The following is a 24542-nucleotide window of genomic DNA, read 5'->3' on the forward strand; positions in this document are numbered from 1 at the left end:
TGTACCGGGCAGTGAGGGAGGCACCCTATGCTGCAGAGGCTGCAGGAAGGCAGCTCTGCAGGAAGTCGGGCCGGGCCAGCTGCCTCTGCAAACATTTATTTCTCTCCCTGACAGTCTTCTCCTTGATGCTCTCCACAAATGACATGGGGAGGAAGCAAGCTGTCAATTGAAAATTGTCACCTATTATTAGCTGCGGAATGCAAAGTGCTTTAGTTAAGAAACCAATGTGTAACAGATTTGCATTTATTTCCTGTATGTGTAGTTAACAGGAAATTTATTTGAAATAGAAATTATTAAAAAACCAGTGTGACCCTTCCCTGAGAAAAGTAATTTCTGTCAGCCCAGAAATCCATGCTCAGTGTTTTGGTGAATTCTAGAAAACACAAGATGTTTGAGAGGAAGAGTGCAGAGAATGGGTCAGAAAAATAAATTAGTGGACAAAGGCTGATCAAAAACTTTAAACAAGCCACAGGAAATCAATGGTGCAGAATACACTTTTTGAACCTCGCTAGAGAAAGCAGCTCCTCCTTCCAAATTAGAATGATGTGCTTTTTGTGGCTAAATTGTGACTGACATCTGCTAATTTGAGCAGAACCGCAGAGCGGTGGGAATTAAATACAGGGAATTGTGTTGAGACTGAGACTGCAAACTATTGCTTTGTTCATAATTGTTACTGGATTATTAGGGGATTTCTCTCACTTCGGAAATACTCTTCTGCCCCGGGCCACTGATATGTAATTATTGTAATTCCTATTAAGTAACATAACCAAAAGACCTTTAGAATACTCCACGAGTCTACATTTCACACTTGGGCTGACTCAGCCATGTCAGGCAGAGGTATGAGGAGGCATGATGCCTGATCAACACAGCAGTGTTGGCAAAAGCTCCTAGCACAGAATAATTTATACCAGCAGAATTGCACTTCTGCCAACACAGCGTGTTTCATCCAAGTAAGGCTGGAATAAACTCTTCCAGCAGAAGCTTAAGGTTTAAGGTACAGCTACAAAATCACACATATTTGCTGGTAGAATATAATAATAGCGTGGCAAACTATTCCCCACTTAGGTCTGTCCCAAGTTTCCTACACAGCAGGTAGCAAAGAAAACAGGAAACCAGACGTCAAGAAGGCAGCAAACCAACCTCTGAGCCTAGAAGGGAATCTTCAGAAGCTGCGATCCCTCCAGCAAACAGGAACAGTCAGTGCCTTCCTGCCAAGCTGCTGACCTGCAACAGCACTGACAGCCCTCACAGGCCACCAAACAGCTGCAGAAGGAGAGAAGTTGTGAAATAAGCTCAATCGGTGCTGAAATGAGGAAGGAAACGCTAAATGCTAAATGATTTAATTTTCTAAGTTCACTTTGTTCCCTACAGATAGACCTAGAATCGGAGCTGATTACAGTGCCTTGTTTTGATTAACAGAGAGGGAGAGAGATCTGAGGCAGAGATATTTCTATCAGTTTCAAAGGGTTTCCACATCTTGTAATTCATTTTCATAGAGGGGTCAGGGATTCAAAGGATGTTTATCTTTCATGCCTTATAGCTAAAAAAAAATGATTCTCAATGATGCTAGTTTAAATCTAGCTCACTTTACTGACCTTACATTTCCTATACTTCAGTGGAATTATTCCTGATTTACACCAGCACCAGTAGATATGCTTTACCCTATGCTGAATGAATTCACAAGCTTTAAGCAGGCTGTACATGTTGGCTCAACTTCTTTGGGAGCTTGATGAAACTTAGTGGCGATGAATGATTTCAGTTGTGCTTCAGCTTTACGTACTCCATCAGGTGGGTTTACTGCCAGAATGCCGCCAGAATTTGGAAGTTAATGGGCCAACTGCAGTCCCAGGTGCACCCTGGGATGCTGTTGAGATTGGGGTCCCACAGACCATCAGTCCTTCTGTGGTGCCTGACAAACCCGAGCACCTCTGTACTGCTGCAGGAGATTAAAGCAACATTTCTTTTGTACTACCCAGTAATCTTTATGCTTGGTGGTAAAGTTAATGTACGGGTTTGTCATTCAATTCATTTCACGCAGGCTGCCAAAAGCGCCTTCGGTGCACAATGTTACTACCAGCCTTGAGCACGTCTGAGCCAGCGATATGGAGGTAAAAGAACTACACACCCATTTGTTTCTCTGTTTCAGAGAGGCTGCAATGGTGAAAACAATCACTGAAGAGCAAAGGCAGTCTCCACTGCTTCTAAATGAACCTCTAAAAAGCACCTAGGGTTCCTGATACCCAGTCCTGTCATGACTACTAGAAGGTATCTCCACCCTCTGAAGTCTCTAATTCTTGAGAACTGCAACTCTCTTGAGGCTTGGTAAAAAGGGAAAGAGGAGAAATATGTATTAGACAATTCTGTCCTTTAGTGAGCGTGTTCCTTTTAAAAACGAATGAAGACAGGCTTACAGAGCCCATTAGTTGTTCCACATACACATTCAATGGGAAGGGAATTAGTTTCTGGCTAGCGCGCAGCCACTGGGTGATACAAAGGAAAAACTCCTTTAATCTTCTGCAGCAGTATAGCAGTGTCCAGGCTTGTCAAAAGCTGCGGGAGAGTGATGGCCCTGGTGCTGACAGCCTCCTAATTGGGTACCAGAGGGGACCAGCAGAAAGCAGTTATAAAGGCTGTGTTTGTGCCAAGAGCGTGGCCAATGTAAAGAGAGATCCATGGAGGAATGAAGAGGGAGAGTGTGGCAATACTGCAGTGCTGGATGCTGTCCTAGCCCAGCAGGACTCGTGCTTCCCAGCCAGTACTTTGATGGCTCTGAGGCTACCAGCAGCTGTGGAGAGCTGCAGGAGAGAGGTCTGGCTGGAGTCAGCAGCACTCAGAGCTGGATGGCCTGGCTGCTCTGCAATGGAGGGATCTCTGTTTTGGCAGCAGGACTCATGCTCACAAATTGGCCAGGAGATAGGAGGCACGGGGCCTGCGAAGATTAAAAAGTGAATACACACGGTGGCTTTGTGTGCTGGTAGTCCACTTTGCTCACTCTGCATTATGCACTTCCAGTACTGTGTACTGCCCCGCTCAGATCTGGCAACCTGTGGTCACCAGCACCATCTGCACTGGCTGCTGCTTCCCCAGACACTGTGAAGCAGTGGCAGTGCTTTTGGAACCCTTAAGCTGGGTAACACGGGTGCCTTTCTAATACTGTTTTCATCTCCATATTGAAAGGAGATGCCAAATAATTCCACTCTGAGACCTTGATGAAACTCACCTGAGCTAATGCATCACTTGAGGCTAGCTGATATGTGTGTGATATGCATGTACTTACCACGCACTTGCGGTCACTCTGCTTGGTCAGCTTCAGAACTGAGTGAATGGGAATAGGAGCTGGGGAATTGAAACCACAGTTCAGTCTGAAAATGGTCAGACCCTGTGGCTGTGGAATTAAATGCCTGATCTAAATATAATAAGGGCTGAAAAACTCACTGCCTGAAATGCCTGGAAGCAGAACTGGGATGGGCACCCTATCCCATCTGGAGCCTCTGGAAAGAGGATGAACTAAGAGAAACTTCACGATGATATTTTGAGCAGATGACATCAGTGAAGTATTCTAATTGTTCCAGATGAGCTAAGAAACTAGAAGGTAAAGCTCTGGGGAAGGGTGAACTCAGGAGAAAAATGTTTATTGTTCTTCTGGGCTTGTTTCCAAACTGAGAGTGGCCTTGACTGCGCTTCCTGCGTCTCCCAGCCAGACAGCACCAAGTCCAGGCAGAACTTCTGTTGGTGATAGCAGAGAGGAAAATGTCAGTGTCTGATGGTGGTATCCAGGAGAGGCAGGAACAAATTGCCAGTAAACCTCTCAGCATCCCATCTCTCCTTCCTTGGCACACACATGGCCTCTCCACAGCCTGCAGAGCAGAGAGGCACTGCTGACCCCTGTGGGGGTGTCCTTGGGATGAGGAAGACACTTCAAGGCCATAGTCAGCACACAGAGCAGTGAAGGAGAGCAACAGAGGACATCCCGCAGCAGGATCCCCATGGCCCTACCCTAAAAGATTGTACTTTCAACCCACATGGGAAGAAGTCACCAGAGCTCTAAGGGCAACGCTGTGTCAGGACTGATGAGTACGCTGACAAGCAGAGGAGTTAGGTGGGACCACTGTACACAAGAGATGCAATGGCAGCACAGAGAGATACCAGTTGGGCCACAACCAGCTCTGTTTTCTCATTTAAATGATGCAGGCTTATGTGCATGGAGAGGAAGCCAGACAATTGGTGCCCATAGCACTTAGAGGCAGCGAATAATTTGGTCAGTGGTGTAGTGCAGCATGTTTGACTAACATCTGTGATAGCTGGAAATTTACCCATCCAATTTTCTCCTCTACCCCGGCCACAAAGGGAGATCACTCCAATTATTTTTCAGACAGAATTAAGGCTGATGTTTACCATTATCTCCCTGGTAACCTTCTTCTCATGACTATATTATGCGGCATAATTGCAGAGCTGCCTCAGCTCACTGGGGCTGTTATTAAAGGCACTCCGCTTCTTTTTCCCAAGGTCAAGGTTAATAATTAGGTGGCTGGTATGCCTGCAACAAAGCCTTGTCATGTAGAAAAGAGAAGCAACTTATAGGCTCCATCAGACATTCCCAAGTCCAAGAGGAAATTCCTGCTGAATAGTACAAGATCTGCTGAAGGTGGCCCAGTGAAGTGGGGTAAATTACTAAGAAGTGTTCCTGCACAATGGTTCACAGATAAAGCTTGGTTAGGCTCACGGCATAAAGCATGTTAGATGACTTTCTATAGGATACATGACAAGGTGTGTGATGAGATTTGAAGCAGAGTTCCAGCTTCTGCGTAGAAGAGATGACCTCAGGTCCTCTACAGTACAATTGTTATTTGAGCTGTTGTAACAAGAATACATTGAGCTGTTATTCTTCTAGACTTTTTTCCAAAGATCCATGGTACTTGCAGTCTAAGTGTAAAAATATGATGCATTCCTTGGGCCATTCATTTTGGGAATATCCATCTGCCATACGTGTTCAGGGAGATGGCGGAGTCACCATCCCTGGAGGTGTTTGAGAAACGTGTAGATATGGCACTGAGGGATGTCACCCAGTGGGCACAGTGGTGGTTGGTGGTTGGACTAGATTATCTTATTTGACTTTTCCAACTTTAATGATTCTGTGATTCACTGTGAACCAGGAGATGCTGGGCTTCTCATCAGATCTGCCTCCCGTGACATCTATTTTGGGAAGGTTGACCTGTTGCCCCTTAAATCCCCAAAACTATTTAAAAGCAGAAATGATGTTACATAGTGGAACAGCAAGACCGATGTATTCCTGGAATGGTGTTAGACTTCCTGGTGTAACACCAAGGTGCTACATCTACCTGGTGGCCCTCAGCTAACATGACATAGTGCATCAGCTCGACCAGTGGTAATCTTGAAGGGCTACCTTTGTTTCGAAAACAGCTTGGAAAGTTACAACATACTAAAAGATATAATTTACATGTCTGTAAGTGTCTCTGTGATTACAGATACACACATACATATAGAAACACATGATTGTGTACTCATTATAAATGCCCACATAAATATATACACACAAACAGGGAAGCCTGAGCAGAAGATTCTGGTTGGTATTTGACTCCCTGTGAAATTTTCTCGGAGGGCAATTCTTTCCCAGTCACTGCTTATTTTCTAGAAGGAAAGCATTCGTAGGTCAATCTTAAAGCTTCTGCAGGTTAATACATGTATTTCTTCTGACATGTATGGACTTCGGATGAGATATTTAATTCTGAAATGAAAACTCTCCATAGTGTGCTGCTGGTGTGACTTACATACATAATAAGCACAGAGGAGAGCGCTTAGCAGAGAAAAGGTGCAAATTACTCGAAAGAACTATACTGTAGAGCAGTAGCCTTATGGAAAAAAATGACATGGTAATTGGATCTGGCTGGTGTGCAAGGCAGCAAGGGCTTGATGGGAGCAAGAGAAATCAATAACAGAAAAGAGAGGAAATGGGGAAGGGGAAACCTTTCACATTTCTGCAGTGAAGCATCCCTTCGTCTGACTGCCTGCAACTTACTTTTCATCATCTGTGGTGTGACCCGCAGTCGAAGATTTCTCTCAGCTGTAAACACAGGCTTGTTTTTCATCTTTATTGCTTGCTGAAGAAAATAAGGCACAACAAAACAACTTGTTACCGCTCAAACTTCTTTATGCATCAGACTCCTTATCTGAAAGTCCGGACCTTACAATCCCAGGGCAAACCTCACCCTGACTGTGGTTTTTATTGTTCTGGTATGTTTTCTTCCAGTTCAAAGGAATGGTTAACCTGCCAAAAGAGAAGTGTGTCCTTATCCTGGAGTCTTTAAAGTACTCTGAATCACACTTTGCTAAGCCTCGAAAGACTTTAAGATTCGTGCCTGTGATCGTCACTCAAGAAGAACTCTTTATCTTTACTTTCACCACTTCCATCCCCAGGAAAGTTAGAAAGTATGCTGGCTGGCTGGGAGAGTGATAGGGAGCCTTTGCTAGGAAGAAAACTAGCACTCGTGGAGACAAGATGTATGACAGAAATTATTGTCTGAAAAAGAGATTTCCAGTCCATGAAAAGGCAACAAAACAACAAATGCCAACACATTTTTTTCTTCTAATTGTGTGGTGTCTTACATGCCTATAATAGTATCCATTGTCAGTATGGTGCACTATTGATACAATACTGATTCTCCAATGTCAAACAGTGTCAGAAGTGGCTGATTTCTACTGAAGCATTCTGTATTCATCCGAGAGACCAGAGATTTGCAAATACAATTTCTCCTAAGCCTCCTAACCTGTTACACAGCATCTACATCATGTCAGAATAACCCAAAACAAAGCATCAGATGTCTTTCTATAAAAATAAATAAATAAATAAATAGAATCGCCCAAGGATTTGGCATGTCAAAGACTCAGTTCAGTGAGTGGTGGGAAGGAGATTTTCTATTTGGCAAATAGGTGAACCAAGCAGGGCAGGGATTTTTCCAGCATCGTGTGGTGGAGCAGTGGCAGACAGTAACCCAAATTACAGACATTCGTATTCTCTTTTCTCTGCCAACCTTTGCATTAATCATTCAACTTCAGTCGTGGTCTTGATATTACTATCCCATAGAAGCTACTAACAGAAAATCTAGGCCACCGGCACTGAGAACTAATTCTCATGTCTGTGCTGAGACTTAAATCCTCATAAAGTACATTTTAGGCAAACAAAAACAATGTTACTGGCTATGAAGGACAGCAATGTTAATCTTCCCTATACATGAGCTTCTCTAAATGAGAGAGACCTGAAATTATTCAATATTATCCATAAGCTCTAGAGAGAATAAAGCTAGGATGTACCAAAGAAGTACAAGCAGGAGCAGTGATCCTGAGTCTCTGTCAAATGAGCAGAGTTCCAAAACAAAGCTGAAAATACTCAGTGCAGGAGGGTCTGGTTCTTTGGAAATGGGTGCACTTAATTATTTCTTTAGATGACACCACTCATAGAAACAATACAGTTTTAGATGAAATGTTCTCATCGAAAAATATAGAGAAAAATCCAGCCCATTTCTTCCAAGTTACTGCTAAACACAGTAACTCTGGTTTTGATCTCAACTATGCTCCAATAATTAGTCTGTAGTAGGATCTACATTAATAAAATTTAATTGAAATCAACAATCATCCCTCATGATTTTTAATCCGTCAGTGAACACAAAGAGCTGCACCAGAAAACACAGGAAAATACAGCCTCACAGAGAAAGGGACAATGGAAAGAAAAGCCCTCACTAAAAATAGTACCGGTCTTTTTGTCCCTGTGCAGGAAATGTAGGCACCACAAATTCTAGCCCTGAATAATGCTTTGTCTTTGTGAACATTATTCAGCAGGAGGCAAAAGTAAATCAATGACCGATTCTGCTGAGGGGAGTAAACATTTACAGATGGGAAAACTGAGGCACAGAGATATTAAGGGACTTACCCAAGATTAAAAAAGAAGCCACTCTTCATCACTGCTCATCTGTTGTGCTGGGACATGAGATCCTTGGGTGGGTATGCCAAGCTTCGCTGTCCAGAGTGAGAGAGCATTAAATGCAAGCTCAATAAAAGAAAATTGAAATGTCTCCCCAAAAAAGATTTTGATCCCCTAAGGTATTAGAATACACAAGTCTTGGTTAGAAGGACAAGGACATTCTTGCTGGCTTTGGTGTTTTTTTTGTTTTGTTTTGGTTTGGTTTGGTTTGGTTTTTTTTACAGTGAATCCAGTGGAAACTGACGGCCAAGGCCAGCCCAGAAACCTGGGCTGTTTCTTGACAAATTACATTCAGGCAAAACCCAAGAGCAGTTTAGTTTGGTACTCCCCATCAGGACAGGACACTACCTCCTGATGCACAGGGCCAAGCACTGCCTGGAACTTTTGCTTTGCTGTTTGTTCAACTTTAATCCCAGTTGCTCTTTGCTTAAGCAGATTGAGTTCAAGTACTGTCCCACTAACCATGGTAGAGCAACATGTCTGTGGTTATGTATCAGGAGATAGACTGGTTTCTTTGTTCCTATTAGCTCTCTCCATGCTGTTTTGTCTCTCATAGGAAAGAGGGAAAACAGTAAATAAACTTGTACTCATTGTTATGAGTCTTTACACTGGGAGATAGGTGGGGTCTATGGGAATATGTGATGGCACTGGAACCATCATGAGGATTACGCTTAAAGAACTGGCTTTTTTAGGATGTTTGTTCTGGGTCTGAAATGTGTCGACTTCTGTGTTTTTGTCCCTCACTGAAACTGGTGACTGAGTTGACCTCTTTTAGATAGGCAGAGGGATAGAGGTCTTAAGATATTCATTTCCTGTGCATTTTGGAAAAGTATATAGAAGACAGTGAGCATGCCAGAATTGCTGTACTGTACGCACAACTGTGTCCTCTGAAAGCAGAAAATGCACCTGGCCTTTTGGAATTGCTCACATTATCTCGTCAGGACCCGTTCGGAGCATGACTACCCCAATCATCAGGGAAACTGTGACTCAGAGTTTATACTTTATTAAACCTTGAGACATGGGGCTAGGGGAAATCGAGCTCACACAAATGCTTTTCCTTTTCTTTCTCACCCCAGCCCCCCAAACGTGTTTGAAGTCCTTATGACTATTTCTGATCCACCTTTAAAGCCAATTTCAGATTTTTCAAACCAATGTAATAGATTTCCCATCTGCCAGTGTTTTTCTGTCTTGCGGTAGTTTAATTCTTCTATCCTCCTGAATGATTTACATCTGGCTTTTCTGAACACGGTGTAAATATATAAGAAATGAAATGTTCATCATTCTGTCCATGAAACCTGGTGAAAGAGCTACACTGTGACAGGAACATTTGGTTGTGAGAGAGGCTGTCATGCTGTAACAGTTTAAAATATGTTGGAGATAATTCTTTTATAGAATAAGAAAGATGTGTTCTAATGACCAGTGATGGCTCTAAAGTGTTGTGAGAACTCAGTTCAAAGCCCTTGAAATTAATAACAGTCCTTCTGCTGACGTTACTAATCTTTGGATCGGGCTCATTAAAGTATTTCAGTTATTATAACCCCGGTGCCAAAAAGATGAAAAAATTAAAACGTACTCATAAAAATAGACATCAAATGTATTTCTGTTCTGGGAATTAATATAGAAACGAAATGCTTCTGCTGGTGCTTTACTGCAGATCTTTTCTTACTGTTTCTGAAGGAATTAGAGGGGGGAGCGGCTCATTTCGGCCGGGGCTCTGCCTCCAGCAGCCGCCGGGATCTAATGCCACGGAGACTGGGAAAATGCTATAACCACTGTAATAGTTTTCACTCTGGCCCTGTAAATCAGCTCTTTCCGGGAGGTGCGGTGCTGATGGAGAGGAGGGGGAGGAAGGATGGGAGTGGAAATAGAGACATTCAGGCATGAGTTTCTCATCTTTAGCTTCCGTGTGATTCATTGCGGATCAATACTGTACTCTCGAGCTTTTATAGCTCATTAACACCAAGCAGCATCAAGATATAAATTTGTTATAGTGCTTACCGAGAACCCGGGCACGTCTGGAAACAGACACCGGCGACCAGTGACTCTGGGACACAACGGGATACGAGGGAAGCACGGTTTAGCTGACTGATTTGCACTCTAGGTAGATAACAGCGCTTGAGTTCCGACCCAGCGCCTGATCTCTCGGTGCCGTAGCGAAACGTGCGTGGCGCGGGCATGTGCGTGTGTAGGGGATGGAGAGGACGAGGAGAGGGAGCGTGACAGCCGCTGTGCTTCTGCGTGGGGCCGGGCTGCCCACAGCTCGGAGCCGGACGAGGTTTCCCTGAGCCCTTCGGATGCTTTCGGGTCTCGCACTTCCCCGGGCGCCCCGCACAGCGATGCGGTGCCGCTCCAGTGACGTCGTGATGCGAAAACGCAGCGTCAGCTCGCAGCCCCGGCTGCGGGAAGCCCGAGCTCTGTCTCTTTAAGAAGCCGAGCGAGTCGTGATGCTGCTGTTTGTGTTGCTAAACCCCCAGGAGTCCAGTTAAGAAACGGGCAGCTGTCTCTTTAAGCGTGATTTCCTTCTATTGTATTTGAATCGTGATCAGGAAAAAGGAAATGAAACCGGAGAGCCGGGGCCGCGCCGCGCAGCACTAATAGCGATGCCGAGCTCCCCGGCCGCAGCACCCGCCCGGCTCCGCGGGGCGAGCTGAGAGCCGCGGCCGGGCAGGAGCCGGAGAGCGGCGGGCAGCGGTGGGGCGGGCAGCGGTGGCCGCGGTAGCCGCATCCCGCCCGCCCGCAGAGCCGCAGCCGCGGGAGCGGCCCCGCCGCCCGACGCGCAGAAGGAGCGCGGCGAGGATGGGAGGTTAGAGCCCGCGGGCAGCCCCGCCGCCGGAGCCCGGCAGCCGCCCCAGCCCGCGTTTGTCTCTCTCTTTGGTGTTGCAGGAGGAAATCCTGTGAATGTCATTGGGGGGCGGAGGGGGAGCGCGGCCGGTGACAAGGCGTCGAGAGCAGACGGCCTCTGCGGGGGCAGCGGGGGCAGATCGCACCACAGGCACGCTACAAAGGAGCCGTCCCTGCCAATGTCATCGGCCATCGAGAGGAAGAGCCTCGATCCTTCCGAGTAAGTGGCCTCTTTTCTCCCGGCCTCCCCGCCCCTCCGTTCCTCGCGGTGCCACCGACGGCAGCTGGCCGGACCCGCGCGCCCCTCGGCAGCCGCGGGGACCCCTCCGCGGCGAGAGACTCCGGGGCCGGAGCCCGAGCGCGGGACGGCCCCATGGGTACGCGGCTGCGGGCTCCGCTCCGGGCCGGTCGCCTCTCGCCGTCCCCGGGCTGCGGGACACGCTGCGGGGCTGTCGCCCAAGCCGAAGGAGGTGGCCGTTCCGGGGTCCCCGGACCGGCCCCGCTCGCTTCCCCGAGTATAAGCGAAAGGTCGGAGCTGTTATCTGCGGGTGCCCGACTTCCACATTTGCACAACGCGAGGCGCTTTGCAACTTTCAGGGGCTTTGCTGGGGGAGGTGTTGTGCAGAGGGCGTGCGGTGGGACCCCGCGGTGCAGGTGGGGACAATTTCCCTCCCTGGTTTTTAACGTTGGTGGAAGGGACCGACCCGCAGGTCCCCTCCTGCAGCCGGCTCTGTGCAGCCCTCCCGCGCATGCCGACGCCGTCCTTGCGAGGGGCAGTGGCAGCTCGGTGTGAAACAGCGTTGCGCCCTCGTAGCTGCACTTACACCCGTCTGGAATCGTGATAAGAGCGAAAAAGAGAAAATCTTTTTTCAGATAGCGCTTAAAACATTGCTCTTAGTTAAGTTCGGTCATCCGAGGTTTGCTTCCTGTGAGATATTAAAATGCCATCTCTTGAAGCTGCGAGTGAGCACACGGGAACCATCCCCGATGTGGGTTAAATCAATTCCTGCCACGTTGCGTTTGATGTTTTGTGTGCTACGTTTTTTCTTTTATCATCTTTGATATCCAATTTGCACTGCAGCACTTGAGCAGTATTTATTTGTTCTCCTGCTCTGTGCCCTACTGGCTTTGCTGGCGTATAGAGATGTGGACATCAGAAGAAGTGATGCTGTTACAGAGCTGCCTTGTGATTCCCAGAACCTGTGAGACAAAAATATTTGGGGGCTGCAATCTCAGGTTTCTGATGATGGCCAATAAGGGGCACGAAGGTGCATTTCCTTGCAGCTGCGTGCTCTGCTGGGAGGCTCACAGAGCTCATCCAAACGGAGCCCATCTCTGGGAAAGGAACTACGGGGCTCAAAAGAGACAGCTTGGAATAAGCAGGGCCTGCTCCTGCTCACAGCCCATGCTCTCCCGAATTTCAGTGGGATCTCGCAGAGCTCAGGCATCACTGCTGGGGCCCAGCAGCTTGGGCACTGGGAAAGCAGTGGGCTGAGCATGTCGTCTCGTCACATCCCTGGGCTCAGCTCGTGAAAGCTACAGGATCAGTTTCATAGCACAGAAGTTGTTGACCAGTTGTCATTCCTCCAGTCGTTTTTGCCTAGGAAACTGCCGACCCAGTAAATAGACTGTATGGAGCTTCTTGAGGCAGCAGCGATGGGATTTCTCCTGTTGCCTGCTGGAATCCTGGAGCAGCCTGGTTCTGCTCTCACAGTGGCTCTGTGTCCGCCAGAGGGAGAGACACAACACTGAGGGACTGAGAGCCCCAAACAGTCTGGGGCTCTGCTCTGCCTCCTGCTGAGCCTCTTTGGTCATGATCCAATAATGCAGTTAAACCTAAATACACAAGCATTGGGTCTACAGGATGGGCTTGTGTACTTTTGGGTGCATGCACAAATGCGTTATGGGGCTCTTCAGTAAGTTAGAGGTAGATCCAGGTGCTGTCTGAGTTCATTCAGTTGCTTACAGACATTTAGAATTAAATCTTAAAAATACTGTGGAAAAAAACCAAAGCATTTTTTTTAATGGAAACTAAAGCCTGGCTGTGTGTCGTGGGCAAAACAGTCTTACTGGAAAACAGAATACAATAAGAACTCGTAGGACTTGTGGTTGTTGGTATCCATCGGCCCACACGGACTCCACTAGCGTTTCCGTGGAATAATGAATCCAGGCACCTTTCTGAAAAAAGTTTCTGTAAAAGTGCCATCTTCAATCACATGAAAATGTGATTTCACGTTGTTTGAAATATATTTTTAAGAGCTGCATGGGTTAAGCCTCGTGATGAGCAATTCATGTTTGTTCGGCAGAGAAAAGGACAGATCTACGCTGCCACCAATGCTCTATTAACACTGTAGGGGTATTTACAGTAATGAATAGTCCTGGGTGGTAAAGAGACCTTCACGTTTACGTGTTATCCTTTGGAGACAAATATAAAACAAGTTAGCAAATACTTGGCTACTTTTATTAGCTCCTTATACTTGAAGTTATCCCAATCTCTTCAAAGCCCTATAAGTGCGAAGTCCTGCTCGCTCCTCTCGTGTTAGAAGGCTCCACTGGAAGATAAAATGAGAGTGTGCTCTGTGCTCTCACCTGACCCATCTGCTACTGTGCTTAGTTTTGTTTTTCCTCCTTCTTCTCACTGCGTGTTCTCTTCTCCAACACTCCTTTCGTCTGCAGGGAACCGGTGGATGAGGTGCTGCAGATCCCCCCCTCGCTGCTGACATGTGGGGGCTGCCAGCAGAACATCGGGGACCGCTATTTCCTGAAGGCCATCGACCAGTACTGGCACGAGGACTGCCTCAGCTGCGACCTGTGCGGGTGCCGGCTGGGAGAGGTGGGGCGGCGGCTGTATTACAAGCTGGGCAGGAAGCTCTGCCGGAGGGACTATCTCAGGTATGCGGCCTCCCAGCCTGCTTCCCTTAGAATCCTTGCAGTTGGAAGGGGCCTTAAATGCCATCTGGTCCACCTCCCCTGCTAGGAGCAGGGACACCAACGCTAGGTCTGGTGCTCAGAGACCTGTCCAGTCCGACCTTGGGTGTCTCCAGGGACAAGGCATCCACCACGTCGTTGGGCAACTTATTCCACTCACCTGCCCTTGTGTTCTACCATTTCAGCTATTAATTTAATGTACAGCTATTGAACAAAGAATCATGCATAATTCATTTTGGCTAGTCTTAGATGTAGAGTTAGAGAGAAATAGGGTTTGCTCAGTGCTGCTGCTCCCTGGATAGCTGGATGCCAACTAAGCCATGTCAGTGTGGGGTGCTGCCAAGCAGAGATTGGGAAGCAGTGATGAATTTCAGCAAGGAGCTGCCCGCCCGAGCTGACTGCAAGCCAGCTCCCCAGAATGGCTTTAAGCAGTTCTGTGCCATTCCAGGCGTTGCTGTGGAGCTGAAAGTTATATAAAAACAGGTGCCGAGATTGGCTACAGATGAAAGATCATTTCGTTCTCTCATTTAAGAACATGGTATCCAAGGTAACTGAATTCAATTCATTTTCCTGATGTGGTAATGTCAGCCTTATAAGAGATGCTTGATTCCTCCAAGCAGTGGGACCGCTGTAGTTGTTTGGTTCTGACGTGACAGCCTTTTGTACATGGATCCATCCATGTCTTTTTCTGCATCACTGGTAACTTACTGGGAACACTTCAAGCAGAAGGATATCATGCACTGGACGCGTGGTGTGGAGCTGCAGCTGCTACGGGGAAGTTTAGTCCCGCTAAGTTGGACCCAGTGGAGTTTTCAGCAACATCTATCTCCCTGGCTGATTTGCCATAATTTTTAAGTAGAAGGATTAAACTGAAAATAATACAATTCACAAAAATCCTTAATAAATCATCTCTATGTTCTCAGTTACAAGAAAAGTGTTTTGCTCTTTGCTGTTCTGGCTGTATACCATTTGTATCCCTAACGTTGCAGGAAGCTTGTGCAACAGGCTAAAGACATTGTACGTATCTTCAGCTACCTTACTGAAGTCTACAGAAATTAAAACATCTCAGAGGAGCTCCTAGCCATTGTGTTCCAGAACTTGCTGATGGGAATTTTGCTTGGCAGAAAGGGAACCACTTATAAACACTCAGCAGAAATCATGTTCCAGCAATGAACCAGTGTTAGCTACGCTTCCCAGATACTTCTTGTCTTAAAATGGAAGCAATAGAAGATATGTCACAAGTAATGTATTTTCTTGCCATGAGATGAAACGTTTTTGTTTATTTAATAATATAATATAATATCTTTCATTATTAACGAGATATTTTGCAACGTCTGTGTAACCTTATTACTTTTGTTGGGTAGAAGACACTGACATCTCCTGGTAGACTAAAGAAATGATATCTTCTATGCTTAAAGAGCTGTCTGTAATAGGCATTCCGTTTCCAGTTCAGGATAAATGAAGCAGGCACAGATGTGAGGTGTAAAGGGGTGGACAAAATCTTTCTGAAATTAGTATGGAAAGCCAAAGTCCATGAGTGTATTCTTTACACAAGTGATAGGATTTCTCCCTCCTTATAAGAATATATATGATAATCTTAGTGGTCTTTTCCAACCTAAATGATTCTATGATGTTATATATGTACGTACTCTATATATGCCCCTTATTTATTAATGGTATGACTTACAAACTCTGTAACCAGCAGGCTGTGTGAAATGCTGCTGTCCATTTTGTCATCACACATGGCTGAGTATGTTGCCCTGCTTCAGCTGAGAATGCTGGCACATGCTGTGAAGGGGATACATACATGGTGCGTTTGTTAGGGGCTCCTTTTAATAGAAAATATCATACTGATTTCAGCAGGGAATCTCAATCTGCTCTCAAAAGAGCAGTCCAGAACATATAATTGTCTGGGATGGGTGAGTACATGAAGGTCTTAGCATGTATCCTGAAACTCAGCAGGAGTGACTTCATGAATACAGAAATATTAGAGCTCAAAAGAATCTCAAATGTGGAAGCAATGAATGCAGACAGTAGAATATTAAATCATAGCTATGTCATAATGCGGTAACTCTTTCCTATAAACCACAATAGCAGCAGCTGAAGATAGGCAAGATTTATCAACTGAAAGTTAATTTCTGTTGATTGTATAAGAGAAAGTATTAGCATCACACAATTTTATGCTATGTTCTGATGAACCTTTGCTCTGCTTGAAGCTGCTCAACATTTCAGGATAATATCGTTGATCACAGAATTCAATTACCTTAGAAATAGGTGAAGACCTTGGACTTTCTACCTCAGTTTTTGGTACTGCTAAAGTTTGAGTTCTGCTCGAGCTTTCCCTGTGACTGCTATGTATCTTGGCAACAGTATGACTAATGAGGCAATGCTCTGATGTTGTGTTCCTGTTTTGACTATTTTTTTCCACACCTTTTCAGCAAAGAACTCTACTTACTTCTCTGCTGTTGTTGTTTTAGGCTCTTTGGCCAAGATGGTCTCTGTGCTTCCTGTGACAAACGGATTCGGGCTTATGAGATGACCATGCGGGTGAAGGACAAAGTGTATCACCTTGAATGCTTCAAATGTGCAGCCTGCCAGAAACACTTCTGTGTTGGGGACAGATATCTCCTCATCAACTCGGACATAGTATGCGAACAGGACATCTACGAGTGGACTAAGATAAATGGAATGATATAGCAAAGAGATGGTTCATGTCTATGAAGGACATCTCACAGGCAACGCAGACGCATAGCTGCAGTGAGGAGATAACCACCTGAGCTATGCACTTTGTCTAAAATTGGGGGGAAATACCACAGAGTAGGCCCTTTTCAGGCAGTGCTACGTAGAATCTAAACTAAATATAAGTGAAGAAGGGAGACTGAAGCAATAGTAGATAGACTGACTTCTGCTAACAAAGGTGTATCGACAACAACTGACAGATAAGCAAGAGCTGGGGAGAAAACACAGTGAGATAATGAATGCTCATAACTGGAAAAACAGTAGTGACTTCTGTAAAGAGATGTTATGACTTTGTCACCTGCAGATTAGGATTGTGCAATTGATTTTTCTTTTCAACTTCTTTTAGTTACTCGGTTTAGACGTCATCTCCTAATGCAGATGTGAAGAGGAATACTGGAAGAGAAGGGCCAGTCACTGATGTGGTCATTCATTAAGGCTTTGGGATAGGAGAGAAGGACGGAGAGGGTGGAGGGCTATTTTGCATGGATTTTTTTTTTTTTCTGTGAGAATGAAGAGTGCATCTAGTCCCAAACTGTTCTTCAGAAAAGTCCTGCTGAATAATTGTTTTTCAGGCACTGCTGTTTCAAGATGAGATGTTCCATAGATCATTTCTATACAGATATAAATCTAAAGAGTTGTTCAACTATTTTATTAACTTAGATTATATCGATAAAATATTTGTTGTGTGTAGTAAGACTCTGCAGCTTTAATAAAAATGACAGAAGATTTGTGTGTTATTACTTCTTTCTTGGAAATCGAACTGGATATTTTGTTTGCATCGTTCATTTTATTTTCTGTAGCGGGGTTTCTTCTTTTGGACTACATCTAATTCTTGCTGGATTCACTTAAGGCCGAGTCTCAAGGCAGCAACAGGAGAACAACAGTCAGTCTCATGAAGCTTTGTAGAGTTCTTCATACTGAGGAACAATTGGGTAATATTGTGTGATGTCAGCCCTTAGGTGCTGATAAGGATGTTTTGAGGCTGGCTGATGCCATGAAATACATTTGAGTATTACTTCGCAGCAGAAGCAGAAGCTGCCTGATCTTAGAGGAAGTCATGTAGGGTTACGTCCTGATTTTGGTCCAGATCATTGAAACCAGTATAATATGACTCAAGACAATTGATACTTACTAATGTTTAGAAAGAATTAAGTCCAAAGTCCTTCCTGCAAAAACTGTTATGGCTTGATTCTTAAGCAGGAGGAACTTTCTTGGCATTATAGTAATATAAAAAGCAGGAGATCTATTCCTGATCAGGCAGAAGTGGCCATTTGGAATCTTACTCTAACAGTGACAAGCAGTGGGAACAGGGAAGTGGGGATGAATAGTCTAAGTTCCTTCCTGCGTGAGAGCTGTTTCACACTTCTGATCCTCTTCATGTCTATATGTTTTCTGGTTCCACTCTGTTCTTTTAAGAGTGTCACGAGAGCAGTTTAATCTTTTTACACATATTAAAAATAGAGCTTATAGCACAGTGGAACAAGCCTGGCAATCAACTCAGAAGACAGCTGTTAAGTCCTTTCACCCCTTCAGTAGCAACATGTAAGCAATAGCACCTAAAGATGTGGGTATCTTATCTTATCTTGTGTCTTATTCGTTTTAGTAAGGTGGTTACCTGAGGGATCTCTCATGTTTCTAGAAGTGCTAATTAGTGGCAACACTTCGTATTGTATCCTGAGAGCTCTTTTTTTTTTTTTTTTTCCTTACTTTTGTTGTCACAGGAAGCACTGGGGACAAAAAGCTTTAAATCTTAGTGCCACTGAAGTTGAAAACTATACAGGAGACATGATCTCACGCTTGAAAAGAGAAAGCGCCGTTTGAGTCCTCTGTGATTTTCCTCTTCTCAAGTGGTATGCTGACCTCTGGAGGCCATAGGCAGCTGTTATAATTACAGCTCTTAGCGTAACATGCATCCCTGCCAGCATATGCAAGAAAGCCATGTACCCAGAACAAGGAACATCCAGCTTTCACTTTCATCACGCCCAGTGGCTCATTGCAAATACTCTGTCTCAATATCCCTGTTAGGTGAGGTGCACAGTCATTCTTGGGGTCTGTGCATAGGAGCACACAGTGAGCACTGCATTGTCAGACAAGTCCATAAAAACAGTTTCAAGGCAGATACCTTTAAAGCTTTCCAGGTCATCATGCCCTATTGTAATGTCTCTTTCAGGGACCTCTGTCTCTTTCAGGGATCTCTTCTTTCACTCTTTTCCTTTCAGTGAAAAAGCAAACCTTGACAGCACTACAGTACAAGAGGAGAAAAGAGTGCTTACAGCTTCATTAACGTCTACAAGTTAATGGCAAGAAAAATGTACAGATGACAGCAATCAGCAGTAAAGCTGCACACCTTACAGCCTCATGATAGTGTCATACTGAGACAGGCAGACATCGAAGGGAATGTGTTACAGCAGGGAGCATGAAGTCTGCTCCAATACATGGAGCGTACTTCAGAGACTAGGCAGTGTTCTGCCAGTGATCCTGACACTGCCAGGGACTTTGGCAAAGTGGGCAGTGATTCTGACTTTTCAGAACTGCTATGAAGAGGTTTTGAGTCCCATTCTGACCTCACGCTGCGCAATGGTAGAAGTGACACTGGAATAACTGAAACGGCAGAATTACAGTGGTATAAAGATGGCACTGATGTGATCAGGAGCAACTGAGGTCATTACAGAGAAGACTTTAGACATTTATTCCCTAAACCCTTTTACAGAGTAGTCTTCAACCGTTCCCAGACATACCACAGAGCTGATTTCCACCATTCCACCTCAGAGAGAGTTCTGACTGAAAACAGTGTGAGGGACCTCATGATCATCTGTGTTGAAGTAATAATGTCCATAGTTCAGAGAGGCTTTGTGCTAAGGAAAGCAAGATCTGTGTTTTGTCCCCACCTCATCAAGTGTTTCCTGTGTAACGTCTGGCAATGTAGTTAAATATTCAGCTTCTCCATTGCTCACTTGTGAAATGGAGATATTCTCATTTACTCTTAAAAACATTTCAGAATGTCCTTTTAAACTTAAATATATTTGCAATGGAAAGATTCTGCAGTGTGGATGTTCTTATTTAGTTGCAAGACCACCTATTTTATCTAGTCTAGGTAACTTCAGAAAAGGATTGAGCTAAACTGGAAGACAAATTTTTGTGCCAGGAGAAGAGTCTCCACTTGAGCAGTAGTATAACTGTGCCTATAAGCAATAGTATAACTGCATGTATAATTATGTCAATCTGTTGATGGACTTTTCCTAGTTAGATAAACACTTAGACATCACAGAAGACGACTTACGCTCACAAACAAAGGGAAGAGGTTAAAAAAAAAGGTAAAAAAATCTACCAAGTATAGGAATACAAAATGCTGTAGTCATTCCTAGCATTTCTTTTGCTGTCAAATCCCCATATGATGTTACATTCATCGCACTGCTGTGAGTTACCATTTATTCAAGCCCGCTGCATAAGTCATACTGCTCTCAAGTCATGTGTAACTTCTGTTCTTTGGATCCAGGTGGAGGGAGAAGGGGTTTCCCTTGGAGCTGGTTTAACCAATGCTTCACCTCCATCCTCACAAGTATACTTCATACAGCAGGGAGTCTCTCCTAGAATGAAAAGAAAATAAAATATTCAGAAAACAGTGAAAAATAAAAGCAAAAATTATTTAAAGCCATCGAAAAAGCATGATAATCTGAATATGACTTCATCAGCTGATATTCTAATACATCGTCCTTTATGTGTTTTCAACAGCATCAGTATTTTAAAAGGCATGTCATCCCTCAAGATTTCCCTTCTCTGTCCCCATTATTCAATGTCATGGTAGGAAAATGAGAGCATTACCATCAATATTACTTTTTTAATTCCATGTCCTTGAATAAGGGCAATAAGAACCCTGCATAATAGAGTTTTCAGCAGGGAGAGTAAATGGGAATCGGTTGTTAATTCGATACAGAATACAGAAGCTGACTCTCCCCTCTCTGTTCTCAAGGTAATACTGTGCCTCCAATTGTTATTATACCCAAGAATCAAATTATTGGAATTCTGGACACATCAGCACAAAACCGAAGACTCCCTGCCAATTTCGTAGCCTGCTTGGAAGAGAACATCATAGAGCATCACTCATTTATACGACTGCCAGCCTGAGATTGTAAATTCAGAAAACAAGAAGGCCTCAGGTGCTGCACTTTAACACATCTTTCTGCTCCTGAATCGCCCCCCTCCTCACTACCCCCATGTACAAGGTAACATTTTATCTCTGAAAGGCAAAGCTTTCAACCATCTGCCAGGATGAGCACAGCCTCTGCATGGCCTGAATGTGAATTGAAAATGAGACTATTAAGTCTATTAATTGATAACAGTGACTTGTGACTTTGAAGGAGATTCATGACACTTGGAAAAATAATCTATAAAGATTTTTGTTGCTCTAAAAAGACAGTGCAGCATCAGCTTATTTCTCTTGCAGCAGGTTCATCTCTTTTATTGCACTGCAGGCAATGGAAATTTTAATGGACGCTGGAAAAAATGATCTATTCCTCAGACCCACAACAAAAAAGAAACCATAAAAAGGCATAGAACAGAGAGATTGAAATAAGATATCAGAAAACATTTAAGGAATGGTAATTAAATTAAGATTCACAAGTCTATCCATGAGAGGACGATTAAGCTGGCAGAAAGTTGAACCTTGTTTGAAGCAACTTGTTCCCTCCTGCTGGGGGTTGTTTTGTGCCAGTCTAATGAGATGGCATATTTCTGAAAGGTTCTTGACATACGGGTAGATCTCTGCCCGTTAGTTAATAAACATATTTTGAAGCAGTGAACCACGTTCTGTTCAATGCCTTTCAAGTGCCTTGCAAGCAGCGATACATTGTCTCTTCCCTTTCTAAGCTACTCCACTCCATAGATAGGGAAACTGTGGCCCAAGATTGAGGTGACCAACTTAAAATTGCGCAGCAGCTCAACCAGACTTAAACATGAGCAGATCTTAGGTCTCCAGAGCTAAGCACAGACCATTTTGCAAGTGCAGGATGGGGAGTAAACAGCCCGTGGAGACATTTGGTCATTGGTGGTAAAACTTCATGAACTTCTGCTAAAAGAAATGCACCTGATGATGTTTACGGTTTATTCCTTGCATACCGACCATTTCACTGCTTGCAGTAATACTCAGGTAATAATCAAAATCTCTTCAAGCCCCCTTCTCTGTGTTCTTCACAAACAGTAAAGGAGGGATGATCAAAAAACTCTTTTTGCATTGCTACCCTATTACAAATTTGGTTTTCAAACTATTATTATTTTTGGAGGAAAACATACAACACATGAAAATCCCATTTAAGATTTTTAGGGAAGGGATATTTCTTTTCTAATGACAGACTGAATACTATTTGCTGAGTGCTTCCTGACCATCTCTGGTGTCTCTCTGAGGTACTCTGGTTACACGTGTATGTTGGTGTAGGTCAGTGAAGCCTGGGACCGAGGGTAGATGGAGTGCAAGATGTTTTATTTCTGTGGAGGTGCTGAAATAGGTGGGCAAGGAGGGATGCTGCTCCAGTATGACTGGGGTAGTAACGACCAGTCACTGTCCTGCAGTGCTGACAGAGGAATAATGTTTTAGGGCTGGGACCCTGGGTGGTGAACAGCTGAGCCCCTAGCTTCAGGCTCCAGCAGTCTGAGCTCTTGAGATCCTGACTCCCCACTGTTACTGTGGGCATGGTTATTTCTGCAAAAATAAAACAAAATAAAATAAAAATAAAACAATTGTCTTACATATCTTGTCAGATAACATCATCGATGCATTTCACAACACCTGTAAGTCACTTTTGAGATACAGACTACTTACTTGTCTACACTTATTTTAAAGAGACGATCTCAATAAGACTGAAGTTCTATACTGAGACATATACTCTTTGACCTGACAGTATCTTGCAGCATCTTGACAGCTACATTAAAAACTGCTTAGATGTCATGTTGCTAGCTTAATAAAATGTATGAAACCTGGAATTATCCACCTGAGGATGTTTCGCAACACTGTGAATTTCTAGGCCTACTTGTAAGACAATATTCTATCACAACATGGTTGCGTTTCCCTAACAGGAGGTGTGAGTGCTGAATTCCCCAGGAATTCTTGGAGCTGGACCAGCAGCGAGTTTGACCCAACGTGCATGAGAAGCGTGTTGTTCAGCTGATAAGGGAACCGAGAACATGCATCAGCAAACACAGTTTGTTTATCCTGTAATAACTGGTTTTGAGTAGTACAGCAAAAAGTGGCTGGGTCTGCATGAGGCAGATAAGAGCTCCTACCAAAAGGACGAGCAAAGGGCACGTGAGGCTTCCTGGAAACTTCAAAAGAGAAGCCTTCAGTGGGAATGGATGACTAAGGGAATTGCAAAGGGTTTCGGGAGTCTTTTATCTTTGCACTACCTCTTCAAATCCGGCTCAACACTTCACTAATTTATTGTTGCCGTCATCTGACGAATGTTCACTGGGCTCAGCCTTTCTCCTGCAGCACAGGTGTTCAGAGCCAAAAACCCACTGCTGGAACCGCAGCTAGTGGTCGTCTTGTTCAGAATCTCAGCTAACAACCCAAAGAGAGAATATGTGGAGCTGAAAAGTGAGCCGCTATCTGCTTCATACAGATGGCTTTTTTCAGGTGTGAAAGAATCAGTAGTAGCAGAATTTTTGAAGGGGCACACGATCGTTCTCCATTTTCCTCAAGCAAGGAAAGACTTTCAGAGCTTCTAGGCAAATGAAAAAGCTTATTTTCATCGGGGTCTTTCACACATGCTTTAGGATGAATCATACAGAGTGAAAATACTGTAAGCACATGAAATAATGTATATTCCCAAAACGTAATTAAAGCTTTTTTGACTAAATTTGAAATTAGCTGTCTTGGGAGCATGCACAGATGATCTCCTGTGGACTCCTCAAAGCTATTCCCCGTTAGCATTACTCCAGCATGGACAGATGCACACACTCTGATGGAGGCACCTACTGGGTACTCACTGCACTGAGTTTCTGGTCTGTACTGCTCACTTAATTTAATGTGTCCGGTTTTGGAGGTAAGGATTGTATCTTTCTATGCTATTTATGCTCTGTAAAGTAAGCAGGTTTTTTTGAAAATTACATGGATAAATGTTTATATTTTTAGTCATATCTCTCATTTGATTGATGTGAAAGTACGCTGTGTGAAAGGAAAACCAACTCAGAACTAAGAAACCACAGGAAAAAAATAAAACTTGGTTATGTCAGTTTGTGTTAACATGGAGCCCTTCCTCTATAGAAAAAAAAAAAAAAAAAGATAAAAAAGGCAAAGACTATGACAATTACACTCTAATTGGAATTCATATCTTTGCAAACATAAATAAATGCCTGAGCGCCGTTACAGAGCTTGGAGTCTGAGACTTTTTATTTGTTTTACTTATATTGCTAATAAAGAACACAAGCATGGAGTCACTCAGACCTGACCAGTGCAAGGCAGGGAAGGAGCAGAGGCGTCCTGGTAACAATCTTGGGCAGCCACTGTAGATGAGAGCAGCCATATGAGGCCACCTGATAATTCCAAATCTTTGGACCACAGTTTTATCAGCACAGTACACCTTCCCTAGCTCATCTCTGCCCCAGGACCTGCTGGGCTCATACACAAGAGGTTATGAGGGTCTAATTCATCCAGAAACTTCTGCACTAAGGGATCTGCCTGGATTACTATGCTCTTCACACCTCATCTGGTCCAGAAGCAGAAAGCTGAGTGTAAGCTCCAGCTGCTCCTTGCATTCCACTGTAACCATGACATAAAGTCTGTTGGTTTGACCACTGGGGATACCAAAGCTGGCCTGTAGGCTGCATTTGACTTCAGCTGACCTTGGAGTTGCCATGGCTAATCTCCCACTGTGTGAGAGATTCAAGAAGGGTGTCACTGTTTGTGCATGCGTGGCTGTAAAAAGAAGGGGATTTTTTTAAAAACAGTTGTTTTATTCAGTCAGAAGAAAGCCTGAAGCTGTATGCTGACAGAAATCCCATTTGTTACTAAAATGCCCAACAAGCTCATTCATACGTAATATTCAGT

General features: G+C 44.3%; 1 protein-coding gene and 2 long non-coding RNA genes across 6 annotated transcripts; 2 read left to right on the plus strand and 1 right to left on the minus strand.

Moving 5' to 3' along the window:
• Positions 1 to 10122: 10122 nt before the first annotated feature.
• On the plus strand, positions 10123 to 17230 carry LMO2 (LIM domain only 2). Of its 4 annotated transcripts, XR_010623357.1 has the most exons (5): positions 10123 to 10477; positions 10880 to 11057; positions 13514 to 13729; positions 14755 to 15006; positions 16243 to 16319. XR_010623357.1 is itself a non-coding variant. In XM_065754995.1 (4 exons), exons 1-4 carry the CDS (start codon positions 10441 to 10443, stop codon positions 16460 to 16462), a joined length of 651 nt encoding a protein of 216 aa, XP_065611067.1. In that variant the 5' UTR covers positions 10178 to 10440; the 3' UTR covers positions 16463 to 17230. The 4 variants fall into 4 exon arrangements, 3 of the variants coding, with proteins under 3 accessions (XP_065611067.1, XP_065611068.1, XP_065611069.1); XM_065754995.1 differs by lacking the exon at positions 14755 to 15006 and having other exon boundaries at positions 10178 to 10477; positions 16243 to 17230; XM_065754996.1 differs by lacking the exon at positions 14755 to 15006 and having other exon boundaries at positions 10361 to 10799; positions 16243 to 17230.
• A 2480-nt stretch (positions 17231 to 19710) lies between these two features.
• Positions 19711 to 24229, minus strand: LOC136060456 (uncharacterized). Its single transcript, XR_010623359.1, has 3 exons — positions 23940 to 24229; positions 21457 to 21569; positions 19711 to 20091 (listed from the first exon to the last, which is right to left on the minus strand). It is a non-coding gene; the product is annotated as an uncharacterized LOC136060456 (long non-coding RNA).
• Positions 20479 to 23124, plus strand: LOC136060455 (uncharacterized). The gene is made up of 2 exons (XR_010623358.1): positions 20479 to 20727; positions 22574 to 23124. It is a non-coding gene; the product is annotated as an uncharacterized LOC136060455 (long non-coding RNA).
• Positions 24230 to 24542: the final 313 nt, after the last annotated feature.

Source organism: Cyrtonyx montezumae, unplaced genomic scaffold, assembly GCF_038088225.1.
Source record: "Cyrtonyx montezumae isolate F1298 unplaced genomic scaffold, pur_monq_1.0 scaffold_10, whole genome shotgun sequence".
Classification (NCBI taxonomy): domain Eukaryota; kingdom Metazoa; phylum Chordata; class Aves; order Galliformes; family Odontophoridae; genus Cyrtonyx; species Cyrtonyx montezumae.

What these genes read in the sequence shown, in the direction of transcription:
- LMO2 (XM_065754995.1), top strand. Translation starts at nt 10,441, where the DNA reads ATGCTGCTGTTTGTGTTGCTAAACCCCCAGGAGTCCA. An exon ending in GCTAAACCCCCAGGAGTCCA is followed by an intron (nt 10,478 to 10,879) that starts GTTAAGAAACGG and finishes TTGGTGTTGCAG; the next exon opens with GAGGAAATCCTGTGAATGTC. An exon ending in TGCCGGAGGGACTATCTCAG is followed by an intron (nt 13,730 to 16,242) that starts GTATGCGGCCTC and finishes TTGTTGTTTTAG; the next exon opens with GCTCTTTGGCCAAGATGGTC.